We start from the raw sequence: 14,621 nt of genomic DNA, 5'->3' as shown, positions 1-14,621 counted from the left end.
TAACATTGAGCAGGACCTTACAGTGGTAAGTTAGTACCTTCTAGCAACTATTTTATCATAGAATGGTACCCAATTCAGTCAGACACCTTGTCAAAACACCGGCCTTTCTAAATACTTGATGAAGATGCACAAATGTGTACATGACTTGTACAAGTACTTGTTTGGATCGACATGCCTCTCCATAATAGAAACCATGCCAAAGTATTCTATAGATACACGTTGATCAGTTATCACACTATGATCTGTAACCCTCTTCCACCTTTTGTTTCTGTATGTTGTGTATGATTAATGGGTTCATTCAGAGTTTGAGTGAGGTCTACATATATAAGAATGGGTTATGTTGTTTCTATTTTTTGTTAATTATCATGTTATAATGTTTGGTCTGCTCAATTCACTACAATAGTATGTCAAACTTTTTTGTCTTCAAACAAGTCCTCCCATAGTACTACAATAGTACTATTGTGTATGTTGAATAATCCTCCCGTTTTAAACAAGTCCATCGTCGCAATATACTTGCATCTAACTAGTTAGTAATAACAATCCAACAATGATGATTGTACTCTACTAAATCGATGACCACATATGTATCTTTTATCATTCACAAGAATTTCAAGAACGCCCAATTTTGTAGGGTTCCTCCACGAGGATTAGCGTACGTGGAGAGTTCATTGTACGACTTTAATAGTGAGATGCAATGCTTGAATGCAATAGAGCTAATAATTAATTGCTAACATTAGCTAAATACATCTAAACAGTCTAGCTAATACTTCCACTATTAGCTATTTATAGCAAATTAGCTAATAATTAACTAGATTTGTTACCTAGCTAATTCAACTCACAATTTTTTTAGCCAACTAATCATTGACTCTAGTGCATTCAAACATCCATGAGTGATAGAGTTTCGATGTAATTAAAGTGTCAAATAGAATGGGAAATGTGGTGATTCCATTGCACGTAGCACTACATCCACAAACACAAATGATCCAAAGGAAAACCAGAACATCTACAACCATATTTGCATATCTTGGCAGACATCTACCTGACTGTCTGGTGCGTATCTGGGTGTGCCACGACGCTGCCTTGCTAGATCTGTACAGAAAAGACCCCCCACAGAGGCCAGCTGCAAGCTTGCAACCCCGATCGTGCACGTGCTCTCCTTTCCTCACTGAAGACCTGCTCGACGCTGCACACACTCCATCTCCATGCGCACCAGATGTTTATTGGGAGCGGGAAAATGTTGAGGAGAAAAAAAAAAGAACGCAAATACCGATACATCGTGTTTCAGGTTACAAACCGAGAACACGGCGCCAGAAACTTTTCTTCTCGACGACGACGAGCTCTGTTCCCAGTTCCCGCTTCAGGTTCGGCGTCAAATTTACCAGCTAGGAACAGAGGGGTCCAGCGATGAGCGCCTTCACAGCTTCAGTTCCAGGTCGACGCCGTCAGAGGCGTCGTCGGCCTTGATCCCGATCCGGGGTCTGTCGATGCGAACCGGACCAGCCGGCATGAAGCTGTAGAACGGCCGCGACGCCGACGCGGACGACGACGCCGAAGCGCTCCCGTGCTGTCAGAGGAGGCCACCGGCCGGTTAGGTCAGTCCGTCAGGAGGAAAGGGCGTCGCAGCGAGCAAACAGGTTTCAGCAGAAGACGGCGACGCAAGCAAAACCCTACTTGCCTGAGGAGGCTGCATGACGCCCCAGTGACCCAACTCCGGGAGTTTGATCGAGGGGAGCGCAGGAGGAGGCTGCTTCCCGCGTGGCGCAGGCTGCGCGCTCAAGGTGAGGTAGGCAGGGGCAGGCTCCTTCTCCTTGCTGCTCTTGCAGTGCCCCAACTCCGGCGATGACCAGTCTGGAAAACTCGCGTTCAAGCTGCAGGCGGAGGCCGGGCTAGTCCTTATGCAGAAATTCGAGCTCAGATGAAGGCACACACTCAACAAAACCCACACTGGGGGAAACCACAAACATGCGAGTGAGCTCTACAAATTTAACCTGTAATAGTTCGTGGTGGCTCTGCTGAACTCGTATCTGCTCAGGTCGGCGGCGGCACAGGCGTCTGGCAAGCCAGCGGCGGCGGCGGCGGCCTCTCTCGTTGTCCTGGCGGCGACTGCGAGAGGGGCCTTCCCCGCCGCCGTCGTCCGGAAGGCGGTCGTGTTCAAGCCCTCGAACACCAAGGGCCAGGGTCTGTCCACGCCGGCCGCCTCCTACACTCTGGCCAACCCACACTTAGCAGCGAGTGACCCCCAAGCGCGAGAATATTTTCACTGCACGCAGACCGGCAGACGCAGTAATAAAGAAGTACAGAGTTGTGAAACCTCAACGACAGCGTGTACCCTGTCCTCGTCGTCCTCCGCCGCCGCAGTCTCCGCGCCGCCGCCGCCGCTGCTGTACATTTGGTTTGAAGGGGGCTCCGTTGGGTGGCTCGACGACGCCGCCGTCAGCGACAGGCCCACGCTCACCTGCCCATGCCACTGCTTCACCGTCAGCTCTGGTGACGGTAGCCAGCAGCATGTGCACTCTGCACGCATGGCCGCCTGGAGAAGAGGAAGACGAGATGGGGCGCGCGTACCGTTGGAAGCGGAGGGAGCGGGCACAGGCTCCTCTTGTAGAACGGGTGCTTCATGGGGTCCGCCACCGCCGACGCCGACGCTGGGTCCCAGAGCACCGAAGGGTAGCCGCAGTGCACGCCGCCGTCCGCGCCGGGCCTCGGCAGAAGCGGGAGCGGCGCGTGTGGCGGAGGGTGCATCGGGAGTAGGTGGCCGAACCCGCCGACGCCGACGCCGAGGTGCGTGGGCCCCGACACCGGCATGGATCCCTCCATCTTCTGCTCCTCGATCCGGAGCTTCTCGAGCTGCGCCACGCCGAGGCCGCGCTGCGGGATCTTCTTGGGCTTGCTCTTCTTCGACGCCCGCGCCACGCCGGTGGCGGCCGCGGCGGCGCTGTACCTCGGCAGCTGCTGGTGTTGGTGGTGGTTGCCGTCGCCGTGCCCATGCACCATCTCCCGTTGCATCTAACCACCGGTCGGCCGACCGGGGGAGGCGCGAGGGTTCTTTGTTGTGTGTGTGTGTGTGGGTCGGTCGGTCTTGGATGATCCGACCGGGCCGTCACAGAACGAGGAAAGGATGCGAGGAACAAATGCAGGACGACGGTGCGTGTGGAGCTCCCAGCTCCATGGACACTCAACTGAAGAGAAGTGGCGAGTGACAACGCGCGCCGGGTTGAGATCAAGAACAGCCCATGCGCGTGGTCAGACTGACAAGACGCAAGTTCAGGCACCGATTTCGTCCGATTCCCCTGCAGGTGGCAAGATCGAGCAGCGAGATAGAGGGAGGCGGAGGAGGGATGAGCACCACGAGGCAGGGGTTTTGCATTGCAGGCCACCAAATGGAGGTGTACCTGTGGCTCAGGGGAGCGCACGAGCAGGGTGCGGAGGTATTTATAGACGTACTTGTCGGAGCGCGAGCGCGAGTGGCGGTGTGTGTGTGATCTGGAATCTGGATGTAGTGCGGGGGCTGCCGATCGGTGGCGGTGGCCGGCCTGGTGGGTGATCTACGGCGAGAATCGTGGAATCTTGCCTCCCTCCGTCGCCGTAACGCACGCTCCACCCTGCTCACGGTTCTCTCGGATCACGTACACGGTGATACGCCCACGCGCCCACGCCACACGCCCGGCCGGCGGCCGCGCTGGCCTGGCTGTCTCCTCCGAGGTTGCAGGAGGATGGTGGATGGAGCTGAGGAGCCAGCCAGCCAGCCAGCGCACAGTCCCAGGAGCATGCGAGGTGGCTGGACAGGCTAGAGACACTCCAGTCGCCGTTGCGAGCTGTCAGTCTGCACTCTGCAATGCATGGTGTACAGACACGCAGCAGCACCAGTCGTTGTTGTCGCCCAAGCCCGGCCATCGTGTTCGTCCGTTCACCCATCAGCGAAAGCAAAGCGGAGCAAAGCAGGGAGGCCGCCGAACCTTAGGGACACACCTAACCTTTGGCCGGCCGGTGGTGGTCCCGCGCGCCTGCCAAGGTTTCCATACAGAGGGCACAATAATGCGCTGCGGCACTGGCCCCGGTTTCCACATCCGGGCGACGGCGAGAGCTAGCTAGCGCTGCTGCGAGGCACCGGGCCGAAACAGTTTCGGTGAGCCAGGACAAAGCAAAGCGCGCGAGCTTTCCGTCCACCCGTCCATCTCACGGAGATACAGATACGCACACTCCGCCACAGCCTAGACTGGACCGCGATCTCCGCTGATCTGGACCGCGATCTCGTCCTGATCTCGCCCCGCGCGGCCTTGCTGCCCTGCGCTGCGCTGCGCTGCGTGCACGAGGTCCATGTGAGCGACCTACCTCTCCCCCCGTGGATTCACCGCGTGCGCGTAGGATCCGCGAGATCCATGGACGGGGCAACGAGCAGGAGCGGTGCATGCGTGCGTGCGTGCGTCTTGTGTGTACCTGGACTGGACACTGGGCAGGGTTTATTTCTGGCGCGGCGCGATCGATAGTGCGTGGCTAGGCTAGGATACGGGTAGATCGGTCGACGTACGTACCTTGTGGTCCACGTCCCAAGTAGTCCTTGCTGTACTGGGCAAGGCTAACAAGCTACTAGTGCTCTTGTGTGTGTGTGGCGTGAGATGGCATTATAGCATAGCTAGTGCTCTTGTGTGTGTATGGTCCAGGTAGTGGTTGCACGACGGCACACAAAGGTTGTCGTCCCCTTTTCCCATGATAGCCCCCTGTATGCAGGTGAAGTGAAGGGAAGCTAAGGGAGTAGCTAGAGATAGGAGAGTTGGTAGTGTGTCGTCCAATTACAGCTGGACAGCTCATCTCGGATGTTCAGGCGCTTTATTTACTTGTACTCCAGCTAGCTCGCCGTTTAGGTTTATCTACTGCAGCGCTGGTGATGGATAGGAATCATAGGATAGGCGTAGGGGTGTTTCTGTTTTTAACCAGCCAAGGAGAATCCGGATGTCTAGCTCATGTCTCGTATATACATAGCACACAGGCAGGTGCATGCTGACGACAAATCAAGAAGCTAGCAGGCATGGTGACTCGTCCATCCATCCACCACCTGCTCTGCTCACAGTAAAGTATAGCAACACACGCACGTACATCATCGGTTAAGATCTCACCGGGATCTCAGCACAGGCATGCATATACGTATCGATCAGCTGCAATGCAATGCAACCCCCCCTAGCTTCTCCCTCTCTTTCGTGTGTCACCATGTATCTAACAACCCTATATATCTTTCTCGTGTCCACCCCAGGACCAGCCACAAGCGACGGGAACGAAAAGATGAGATCGCGCGGGCGCTTCTTTCGCTGCTAGCTCAGCCTCAGGCCTCAGCTCGATCGGTGCCCGAAACCAAAACCAAAACCAATCCATCCGGACGGAGTAGGATAGGACCACTCCGAAAGCTGGGCCGCGCGGTTGGAGCTTCCAGAAAGATTCACCAGGATCCGCTGACTCCTCCTCCGCGCGTAGCTTATTGTTGCGATGCTGTCCTTCCTCTCCGTTCCCGGTACGCCACCCCACCCGCTCGGCCCTTCCTCCGTTCCGTTCCGTTCCGTTCGGTTCTTCTCTCTCCAGCAATGACTTCGCATGGCCGGCCCAGCCCATTATTACTGTCACTGTACTGTGCTGTACTGAGGCCGGCCCGTATCGTCCGTGCAGCGTCGCTAAGCTCGAGCAGACGGGCATCGGTCTGCCAGGCTAATTGAGCCCAAGCAACGGCCCGCAGCCGCCCGCCCCGTCGCTTCCCCGGAAGGAGGCCGAGGTCCCGTGCGGTGTGGTGTACTGGTGTGGGATCAGGTCGGATAGCGTGGTCGTGACGGCATCTGATTCGGGTCGGGCGCCGCTAATCTGATCGGGTAGAGTGCCAGATACCGGCCCACGCCCAAAGCATGCAATGCAATGCAATGCAAGCGTAGACTAACGAGAGAGACCGATCGGTTCACAACAACTTAACATAGCTCGCCATCGCAGCCAATCAGAGCGCATATCGGCCACGGCCGGGGGATGAAGACGAAGTGTGAGTGTGGTGGAATCATGTAGCGTGCGCTCGCCGCGTCCGGTCGCGCGGATTCCCGTGGCCCGACCGGCTCACTTCAGGGTTCCCGTTTCGTCGGGGGAGAAGGAAAAAGAGACGCCAAATCAAAGAGGCTCGCGTCGGGGGAGAAGCAAGAGCCAAGCCCAAGAGGCGTTCCCCGTTTCGACTGAAAAGGAAAGAAGAGTGTGCCAAGTACAAAGCAGAGCACGATCCACAAGGCACGCACGGACGACCGAACCGGGCGCTGCCAAGTGGAATAATCTCCCGCTGCAGCAAGCAAGCTAAGCGACCGGGGAAAGAAAAAGAAAAGATAAAAGGCGGTTGCGATTGCGAGCGCCACCTCTAAGGGAACAGCGTCTGCGTCTGCGTCTCCATCCATCCACCGCTAGCCGCGCATCTCGAGTTCGTGAGGAGATACGCCACGCGACACCCGACCCGTACGTAGGGTTCTACTGGGGAACGGAACGGCTGTATGGTAGCCCTACAATAACATACTTACTACGTGGCCCAAGCTACGGCTACGGCTACGGCATGGCGCCGACGACGTCTCGAGTTCGTGATCCATCACTGCATTCGATGGGGGAGATATACATAGGATCGCAACCCTACGTCTACGTGCGTCTTATCATCTGCACCACCACGGTTTCACAACAGCAACAAGAAAGAGCAGCTCGGCGAGCCAAAGTTGAGCTTTCCAAGATGCTACGGCTATATATATGCTACTGTATATTGCTACGCTGCACAATCATCTCCATGCATGCATATTATTAATTAACCAGGGCATCAACTTGCGTACGCAAAAGGTGTGGTCATCACACCAGGTGCACGGGGTTAGGAAACCATATATATACCGCCATATATATACGGGTCACGAACTTTTTTTTTCTTTTGGCCTTAAACGAAACATTCTCCTTTGTTTGTTACAGCGCGCAGGCCCACACAAGCAAGTTGTATATAAATGCTGTGTAGATAAAAGTTTCAGTCTCGGAAGAAACAGGCCCACACTGTTGGAACATACAATTAAACCTAGGCAGCGTCACACACACACACAAAGAGAAAGAGAGGATGCGAATCCGTCACCCATACGAGACGCCCTTCAAGTTGCTCTGCCCGGTTTTTATGTCCCCCAAAGCGTGCCATGCATGCGCTCTCTGCTCACATCCGCGGATCCATCAAGCTGCTAGCTGTAGCTGCGGCTGCAACCCAACCCAATCCCCGTGTTCCTCAACGCTCAAACGACAGAAAAGGCCGCAACGCAAGCTAGTTGTGTGTGTGTGTGTGTTTTCTTCTTCTTCTTCTTCTCTTTTTTTTTTTCCTGTTCAAAAATAAAAAAAAAGGAAACGCAAGTGCCCCAGCTTTTGACACCATCGACCCATCCATGCACTACACACCAAACCCGGCCGGAACGCACAAAGGCAGAGCAAAGCGATCCAAGACTCTAGCTATGAGCAACCTACCTCTACAGGCGCTTGCTTGCTTGCTTCGGATGCCAAATTAAACACCAGCTGTCCGATCAACATCTAACGCACCCTAACGTTTTTTTTTTCTCTTGTTAATTTTTCTTCGTCCCTCCGCCTACTCCTCCTGTATTTATACTACAGGCCCATTATCTCCCGCCACGCTAATCACCGTTCCCGTCGTGTTTGGTTGAGGAGCCAAGTAGAACGGAGCTGTTCCATCCCTGATTCTAGGAACGGAGCCGCTCTGTTCTGTGTTTGGTAATCTGGAACGGAGCGACTCTGTTTTTTGTTTGGTTGTAGAGTGATCGGAGCGGAGCGTGACTGTGAGAGCGGGATAGGAACGGAGCGGCTCCGTCCGGTTGATTTTTTTGGAGCGGAATGGTTCCAGATCTGAAGAGAATATTCTCTAATTGGAGCCATTCCGTTCTAGTTCCTTTGTAACCAAACAGCAATAAAACTGGGAAAGAACGGTTTCGTCCTACTTGGCTCTTCAACCAAACACTACCTAATATTTTATGGGACCATCATCCCCGCCACGCTATCCATAGACAACTCCTGTCACCGCATAGTGTCGCACTCAAACCGCCACCACTGTAGCAACCTGACCCATTTATAATCGTGTCCTCTATAGCCTCAAATGTTGTATGTATATTTAATTTTATTTTATCCTCCTCATCTAGCTGCATCCTTACCTCAGCCCAATTTTCCTCAATTTGATGGTCATCACCGCACAGTGTAGCTGCATCCTTGCTTCATAGGGAACTTTGGGGTAAAAATAGCATCAATGCACTTTAAAGGGTCTGCAGCTTTATGGCTCCAATCTATGGAGACAGTCCTCGGACATACATACCCCTTGGCAATAACTTTGCTCTGCTGTCTGTGCTCGCTTCGAGCGAGACCAACACAATCAACTGATACGACAAGTTTTTCATATGCAAAAAATCGATATAGTTACTGAGTATATCGACCGTTTTGATACCTTGATGCATCATATTTTAGCTCATGACCCACATTATAGTGTTACAACTAATGTGAAATTTATAAAATCCATAAAAACAATTGAAAAGTCCGTGAGTTATATAGTTTTTTTTTTAAAGAACATAGGTAATATATTGCTCCTTTCCTTCTTTATGTTTCTCGTGGACATCTTGTGCCGCTTTTTATTTCATATAATTTGAGTTACTTTGCCAACTTTTTTCAAAGCCAATTTGTATGAATTATCGGCGTCGGAGTGATCAAAACAGTTTGTTGCAGGCGCACAAGCATGTTGTGTACAATATCGATAATGTTTCGGTTTCGCAAGAAACAGGCCCACACTGCTGGAACATACAAAACCTAGGCAGCATCGCGCGCGCGCACACACACGAAGAGCAGAGGATGCGAATCCGTGACCCATAGGAAGCGCCAAGCGGCCATCAAGTTGGTCGATCGCCTCCGTAAATCCATGAGAACGCTAGCTGCAAAACCCAACCCAACCACAAGTCTCGTACGCGCAGCTAGCTAGCTGGCCGGAGATGCCAAAGGCGCTAGCTTTGCGAGAGATGGAAACGCGACTCCTGCGGCCGCCTGTATTTCTGGTCGGATTCCTCCGGTCGATTTCCGCACCCTGCATCGCCAGATTTCACGCGACGCCGAGCCTGGCGCGCAAGAAAGGAATAATCGTTTCGTTTGGACGACAGCGGCATGCACAAGGAAGGAGGGGCTGGGGCCGGTGTGTGGGGAAGAAGAAGGGGAGTGCAAGTGCCCGGGGGCATGGATGGAATGGAATAGAAGGAAGGAATCGGCCAATCGGGGGCGAAGAGCCAACCGAACCGGCACTCCAAGTCAAAGTCCCAAGGCCCCCGGACGCCCACGCGGTTTCCATTCCCATCGCACCCGGTGCCGGTGGGTCAGTGGGTGGACTGGAATGGAATACACAACACACGGATTGAATGGAATGGAATAGCATGTAAAACGGACGGACGTCGGAGGCGAGGCGGCGTCCGCCTGCAGCCTGCCTGAGTGCCCGTCGTGTCCTGCGCACATGCACCAGCGCACGGCATGGCATGGCATGGCATCCAAAGGAGTGCCGAGCAAGCTGGCGGCGGGCGGCGGCGGAACAGAACGCCGCACCCGAACCGTGCATCGGAACGGGACAAACGGGATGAGCGGAGGAGCTAGCTGGGGCGCGGCGGCAGGAGTGCAGGACAGGACACGCACGCACGCGATGCCCCGGGCGATGTGTGTAATGTAGCACAGCTGACAGATCGCTTGCGTGTGCACGTTTCCGTTCAGAACAACGCCCAGACAGCTCAGCTCCGAACAGCAGCATGGAGCAGCACGGTGTCGACGTCACGCGCTCTCGCAAAGATCTCTGTACTGCTCTGCTGTAGTAGCAGCGCAAGCACCGCATGGCGAACCAATACATCTCCATTCTCCAAGGTTGATTAAACTAATATAATAATAATAATGAATTAATGATGGCGATGATGACATGATCCTAGTAGTACGTTACCACCCTACTAGCTAAGGTAGTAGCAGTCTGTCTCTGTTGTAGCTCGCGCGCGCGCGTTGCTGTTCTCCAATCATGCATGCATGGCGGTCAGCATTCCGAGCCAGTACGCCGGCCGCACACTACTACACGGGTGGCGGCAGCGCCTCCGCGGCGGCGGCGGCGGGGTCGGGCTGCTTGGTGGCGGCGGCGGCGGCGGCGGCCGCGGCGGGGCCGACGAGGACGGCGGCGCGGCACATGGGGCAGGTGGAGTGCGCTCGGAGCCAGGCGTCGACGCAGTCGGCGTGGAACGAGTGCGCGCACTTGGGCAGCCGCCGCAGCTTCTCGCCGGCCTCCACCTGCGCGAGGCACACGGGGCAGTCGAGCGCCGCCCCGCCGGCGTGCGCGAACGTGGGCAGCGCGGCGATCGCGGCCGCGCTCATGCCGCGGTCCCCCTCCTCTTCCGCCGCGCCGATCCCGGGCGCGGACGGATGGCTGCCGCGGCCGCGGCCGCGGAGGAGCAGGCGGCGCCGGCTGCTGCAGATGTACCAGATGGCGAGGTAGAGGAGGAACGTGAGGATGCCGATGGCGAAGGAGAGCCCCATGAAGAGCAGCCGCGCGCGGGTGCTGTAGCGCGAGTTGTCCGAGGCGAAGAGCCACGAGTTGGGCGTGCTCATGCTCATTTGCAGGAAGAGCGGCGGGGGTGGTGGTGGTGTTTGCTTTGCTTGGCGGCGGGTGCTAGCTACCCGCGGTGGCCTGGCTGGCCCTCTGCCCTTTTTCTTTCTTTCTCTAGTGAGTGAGCTCTGATGAGGAGGGAGCTTTACTCTTTGCGCTTGCTGTGCTGTTGGGGCAACGGGGCGCCGTGCGGCAATATATATAGGCGGTGGGCCGTGGGCCGTGGTCCGCTCCTCTGTTTCTTGAACCTGGCTGGCGACGGGCAGAGGTGCAGTGGGCGCGCACGGCGTCGCACGTCATCAGCTGCGGAGCTGGGCGGCAGCATCGGGCGCGAGATCGACGGTGATTGGGGAGGGGACGCCCTGTGCTGTGTCGGTTATGTTTTTTGGACCGCGCACGACGAAACCACGGGACCCCGAGCCGGACGCGGGGGTGCGGTGATTGATTACACATGCCACCGGTCATTTCCTTTTTTTGGTTTTCGTCTCTTCACACTTCACACAGACCGAACCCTTTTTTCCCCCTTGTTCGCACTACAATGACTACCTTGGCAATCATCGAGGCCCATCACGATAAGATTGTGATGATGATCACAATTCACAGCGCTAGTTTTTAATCTACGAGTGATCGGTGGCCGTGATGATTATAGGCGCAATATGGTTATGTGAGTGCCTGCGTGGTGTGGGGAAATCCATCTCAGCACTAGCTAGCTAGGTCACCCGTTTCTTTTCTACCAGCCGGCCCACAGAATTGGTAAAGCGCAAAGGCGGGGTGGGGGGAGATTCTGCTGCCACTTCACCTGAAAAAAAGAACAAGAACCTACAACACAAGTGTCAAGTCGGCACTGCGAAGGGTGCATGCATGCATGCATGGACGGGTCGGGCAGAGGCCTGGCCACCACCACCACCACTGGCATGCATACGATACGACGCGTACCTTTCCGTGCCTCTCTGTGAAGCGACTCTGACGGCGAGAAGCGATCGAACAAGCAAGCAGGCAAGCAGCAGGTCCATGGCTACATCCGCCTGCGTTCTTTCTGTTGGAACAAGGGGCGATGTAGGAGATCTGCCCTTCCCATGCTTTTTCCTCCAGGTTCGGAATCGAAAGGCCCTCGCTTTCTTTTAGTTTGCCCTACTAGTAGTTTTAGACTAGAAAAAACAATGGGTGTCCATCCAGAATCCAAGGCCCCCAGTTTCGGAAGCAGCTGCCAGGCACTAGCCCAGTAGTAGTGGGTGAGTCAGTGAGCTGAGGTTTGTTGACGTCTGATTTCCTCTCCACTTTTGTTTGTCGGATGGATCACGAAAAATCTCCACTGCGCAACACAACATTTGGTGCCCATTTTTGACGGCGGCGAGGGTTTAGCCGTTTAGTTACTGGCTGCACAGGCGGCCTACAAACACTGCATCAAAAAAAAAAATCTACAACTACGTAGTACAGTACAATGGATGCTACAAGCCCTTGGGCGTTGGGGACTCCACAGCTGAGAGCAGCCGTTGTTAGTTCTATCAATCATCAGGCGCAGCCACGCGTCGACGCCTGCGCGCAGCAGGGGAACCACACCGCGCACTCCGCCGCACAATGGCCCTGTTTGGATCCAAGTGCTAGAGCTAGTTTGGGCTAGTTTGTGCCAAACTAGCCAAAAAATTGCCAAACAGGAGGGCTAGAGCCAGTTTTTTGTAACTAGCCCACCCAAAAAAACTCTCCCCACCAAGGGGTGATTATTGAGGCTAGTTTAGGCTAGTTTGTTGGAAGGCCCACTAAAATTCTTATTTATCTCTCCGCAGGAACGTCCGTATCTTTTCTTCCACACGCAGCGAAGGACCGGCGCCGCCGTCGAACCGAAGAAACGCCGCCGTCCTCGATTAGCCGCCGTCCTCGAGCAGGTTAGCCTCAACAACACAGCGTTCGTCCATTCGAGCAGGTCAGGCCATAATCTGAGCCATGCGGCGCCGACATGGTGAGCAAGAAGGGCGGCGAGTAGAAGCCGCTCTCGAGCGCGACAGCTCGGCGGCGTGCGCGTCGCACAGCAAGCGGCGCAGGGGCTCGGCGCCTCGGTGGTGCGGCGGGCGGGTCTCGAAGAGGCTGTCGGCGCCTCGGTGGTGCGGCGGGCGGGTCTCGAAGAGAGCTTTTCTGAATAACTGAATGCAATCTGTTTATCCCAGGCAGCAGTGGAGGGTGTCGCTAGTCGCTACCCCCAAAAACAGTTCAGTTCATCGGTCAAATTCAGGGTATGGAGCTATTAGTCTTAATGGATTCAGGGAGTTCCCACTCCTTTTTAAGTGCTCAAGTGGCAGCTCATGTCCATGGCCTTACTCCTCTGCAACGACCCTTGACGGTGCAAGTAGCAAATGTGGCTCAACTGCAGTGTACTCACGAACTCACCAATGCAGTTTGGTCGCTATCAGGGTGTGACTTCACTTCTAGTCTGCGGGTCTTACCACTGCAGAAATATGACTTAATTGTGGGCATGGATTGGCTTGAAAAATTCAGTCCTATGATGGTGAATTGGGCAGACAAGTGGTTGATGATTCCTTACAACGGTTCTACGGTCAAATTGTTTGGTCTCCAGTCTGCCAAGGGCCAAAGTGCAGTCATTGAATTATGTAATTTGTCTGCATTCACGCCGTTGGCGAGGAGCAGCGCGATGAGGATCCACTCGAGCAGCGCGTACGCGAGCACCCGCGCGACGCGGTTGCTCTTCTTGCACAGCGACGCAGCGAGGCTGGCAACGTCCGCGAAGTCTTTTTCTCTGAACAGGATGGTCCGTTGTTTTTCTCTGAGAAGGAATGAGGAAAACAACGGATTTGTTTTGGCTAATTTCTTATTTAATGCATTTTCGACTATTGTAATTTACTAATTTGTCTACTGTGATTGGCTCATTTTGTTACTGCATATGCAGCCTCACCGTTGCCATGGACGGCGATGCCTTCGACCTCAACTCGCAGGCGCCGGAGACTGATGGTTTCCCGGGGCTTCAGCTGTACGGCAACATCCTGTCCGACTCTGATGGTCTGTTCGATGGTCGTGCCAGCGGCTCTGTGCTTCCTCCGTATCGCCCACCGTGTGCCGGAGGCGGTGACGCGCGGGCAGCTACAGCGGCACCCTACGCTCGGCAGCTACTCTTCGACGGCTCCACCTCGCGCGGCAGGCAACACAGTTCGTCAGCGGGCGAACTCGGCCGCAGCAGCACCCGTCCGTCGTCAACAGCTCAACAACACAGCGCGTCGTCGCACCAACAGCCAAGGCGCACCGCGTCCGCCACCACCGAGGGCACAGAGGGCTCCGAGGACACAGAGGGCACCCAGGAGTGCAGTCCGTGGGCAAGCATCCGGCTCCGGCGCTCCCTTGTTTCATGAATGCCTTCCGTGATGACTTAGCTCATGCTTTGTTTCATGAAGTGTAATTTTTTTTAATATTGATTAAGGACTTGTTGTGATTTGGATGTTTGATTTGTGAAAATAAATTTATTTGTGTTATTTGTGTGTGGGAGAAGCTACACAAGAGTTTGCCACACTAAATCCGGATAAGGAAAGGTTTAAATGAGACAAATAATTATAAAATATCATTTATTGTAAACTAGCCCTTGGATCCAAACACGTAGAGGGCTAGAGCTAGTTTGGGCTAGAGTTAGAGCTAGAAACTAGCTCTAGCTCTAGCCGGGCTTGAAGGATCCAAACAGGGCCAATGGTTCGCGTCCCGCCCGCGGTAACGAACAACACGTTATGTTACTGCAAATGTTATGGTGGTGCTTCAACAACGGCAGGCACGAACAACACGTCGCTGGAAATGGTTAGTCATACACATTCTATATATTTATCTTCACCGGAATAGTTTCAGGACAAAGCAATAATAATAATAATACAAATAGCCCTATAAATTTTCCATCTAGCCTACCCCCCACATATGTTACTATAGAACACGATTGGAACCCCCACCACAAAAAATTTATCTCTAAACAAGCCACAAACGAGAACACGATTGGAAC

General features: G+C 54.5%; 2 protein-coding genes and 1 pseudogene across 12 annotated transcripts; 1 reads left to right on the top strand and 2 right to left on the bottom strand.

Moving 5' to 3' along the window:
• Positions 1-907: 907 nt before the first annotated feature.
• Positions 908-3,653, bottom strand: LOC100278132 (uncharacterized). Of its 10 annotated transcripts, none has more exons than XM_023301956.1 (5): positions 2,566-3,653; positions 2,312-2,467; positions 1,989-2,207; positions 1,676-1,868; positions 908-1,564 (listed from the first exon to the last, which is right to left on the bottom strand). In XM_023301956.1, exons 1-5 carry the CDS (start codon positions 3,004-3,006, stop codon positions 1,443-1,445), a joined length of 1,131 nt encoding a protein of 376 aa, XP_023157724.1. In that variant the 5' UTR covers positions 3,007-3,653; the 3' UTR covers positions 908-1,442. The 10 variants fall into 10 exon arrangements, with proteins under 10 accessions (XP_023157724.1, XP_035822025.1, XP_023157723.1 ...); XM_035966132.1 differs by having other exon boundaries at positions 1,989-2,200; positions 2,330-2,467; positions 2,566-3,651; XM_023301955.1 differs by having other exon boundaries at positions 1,989-2,200; positions 2,566-3,650.
• A 6,152-nt stretch (positions 3,654-9,805) lies between these two features.
• Positions 9,806-14,112, top strand: LOC103649587 (uncharacterized; annotated as a pseudogene). The gene is made up of 3 exons (NR_157406.1): positions 9,806-9,815; positions 12,389-12,519; positions 13,536-14,112. The product of NR_157406.1 is annotated as an uncharacterized protein (transcript).
• Positions 9,914-10,813, bottom strand: LOC100280561 (uncharacterized). The gene has a single exon (XM_034059755.2). The coding sequence runs from the start codon at positions 10,642-10,644 to the stop codon at positions 10,108-10,110; it is 537 nt and encodes a 178-aa protein (XP_033915646.1). The 5' UTR covers positions 10,645-10,813; the 3' UTR covers positions 9,914-10,107.
• Positions 14,113-14,621: the final 509 nt, after the last annotated feature.

Source organism: Zea mays, chromosome 3 (genome assembly GCF_902167145.1).
Source record: "Zea mays cultivar B73 chromosome 3, Zm-B73-REFERENCE-NAM-5.0, whole genome shotgun sequence".
Taxonomy (NCBI): Eukaryota; Viridiplantae; Streptophyta; class Magnoliopsida; order Poales; family Poaceae; genus Zea; species Zea mays.
Note: the sequence above shows the minus strand (reverse complement) of the source record. Positions and strands in the feature narration are given on the sequence as shown.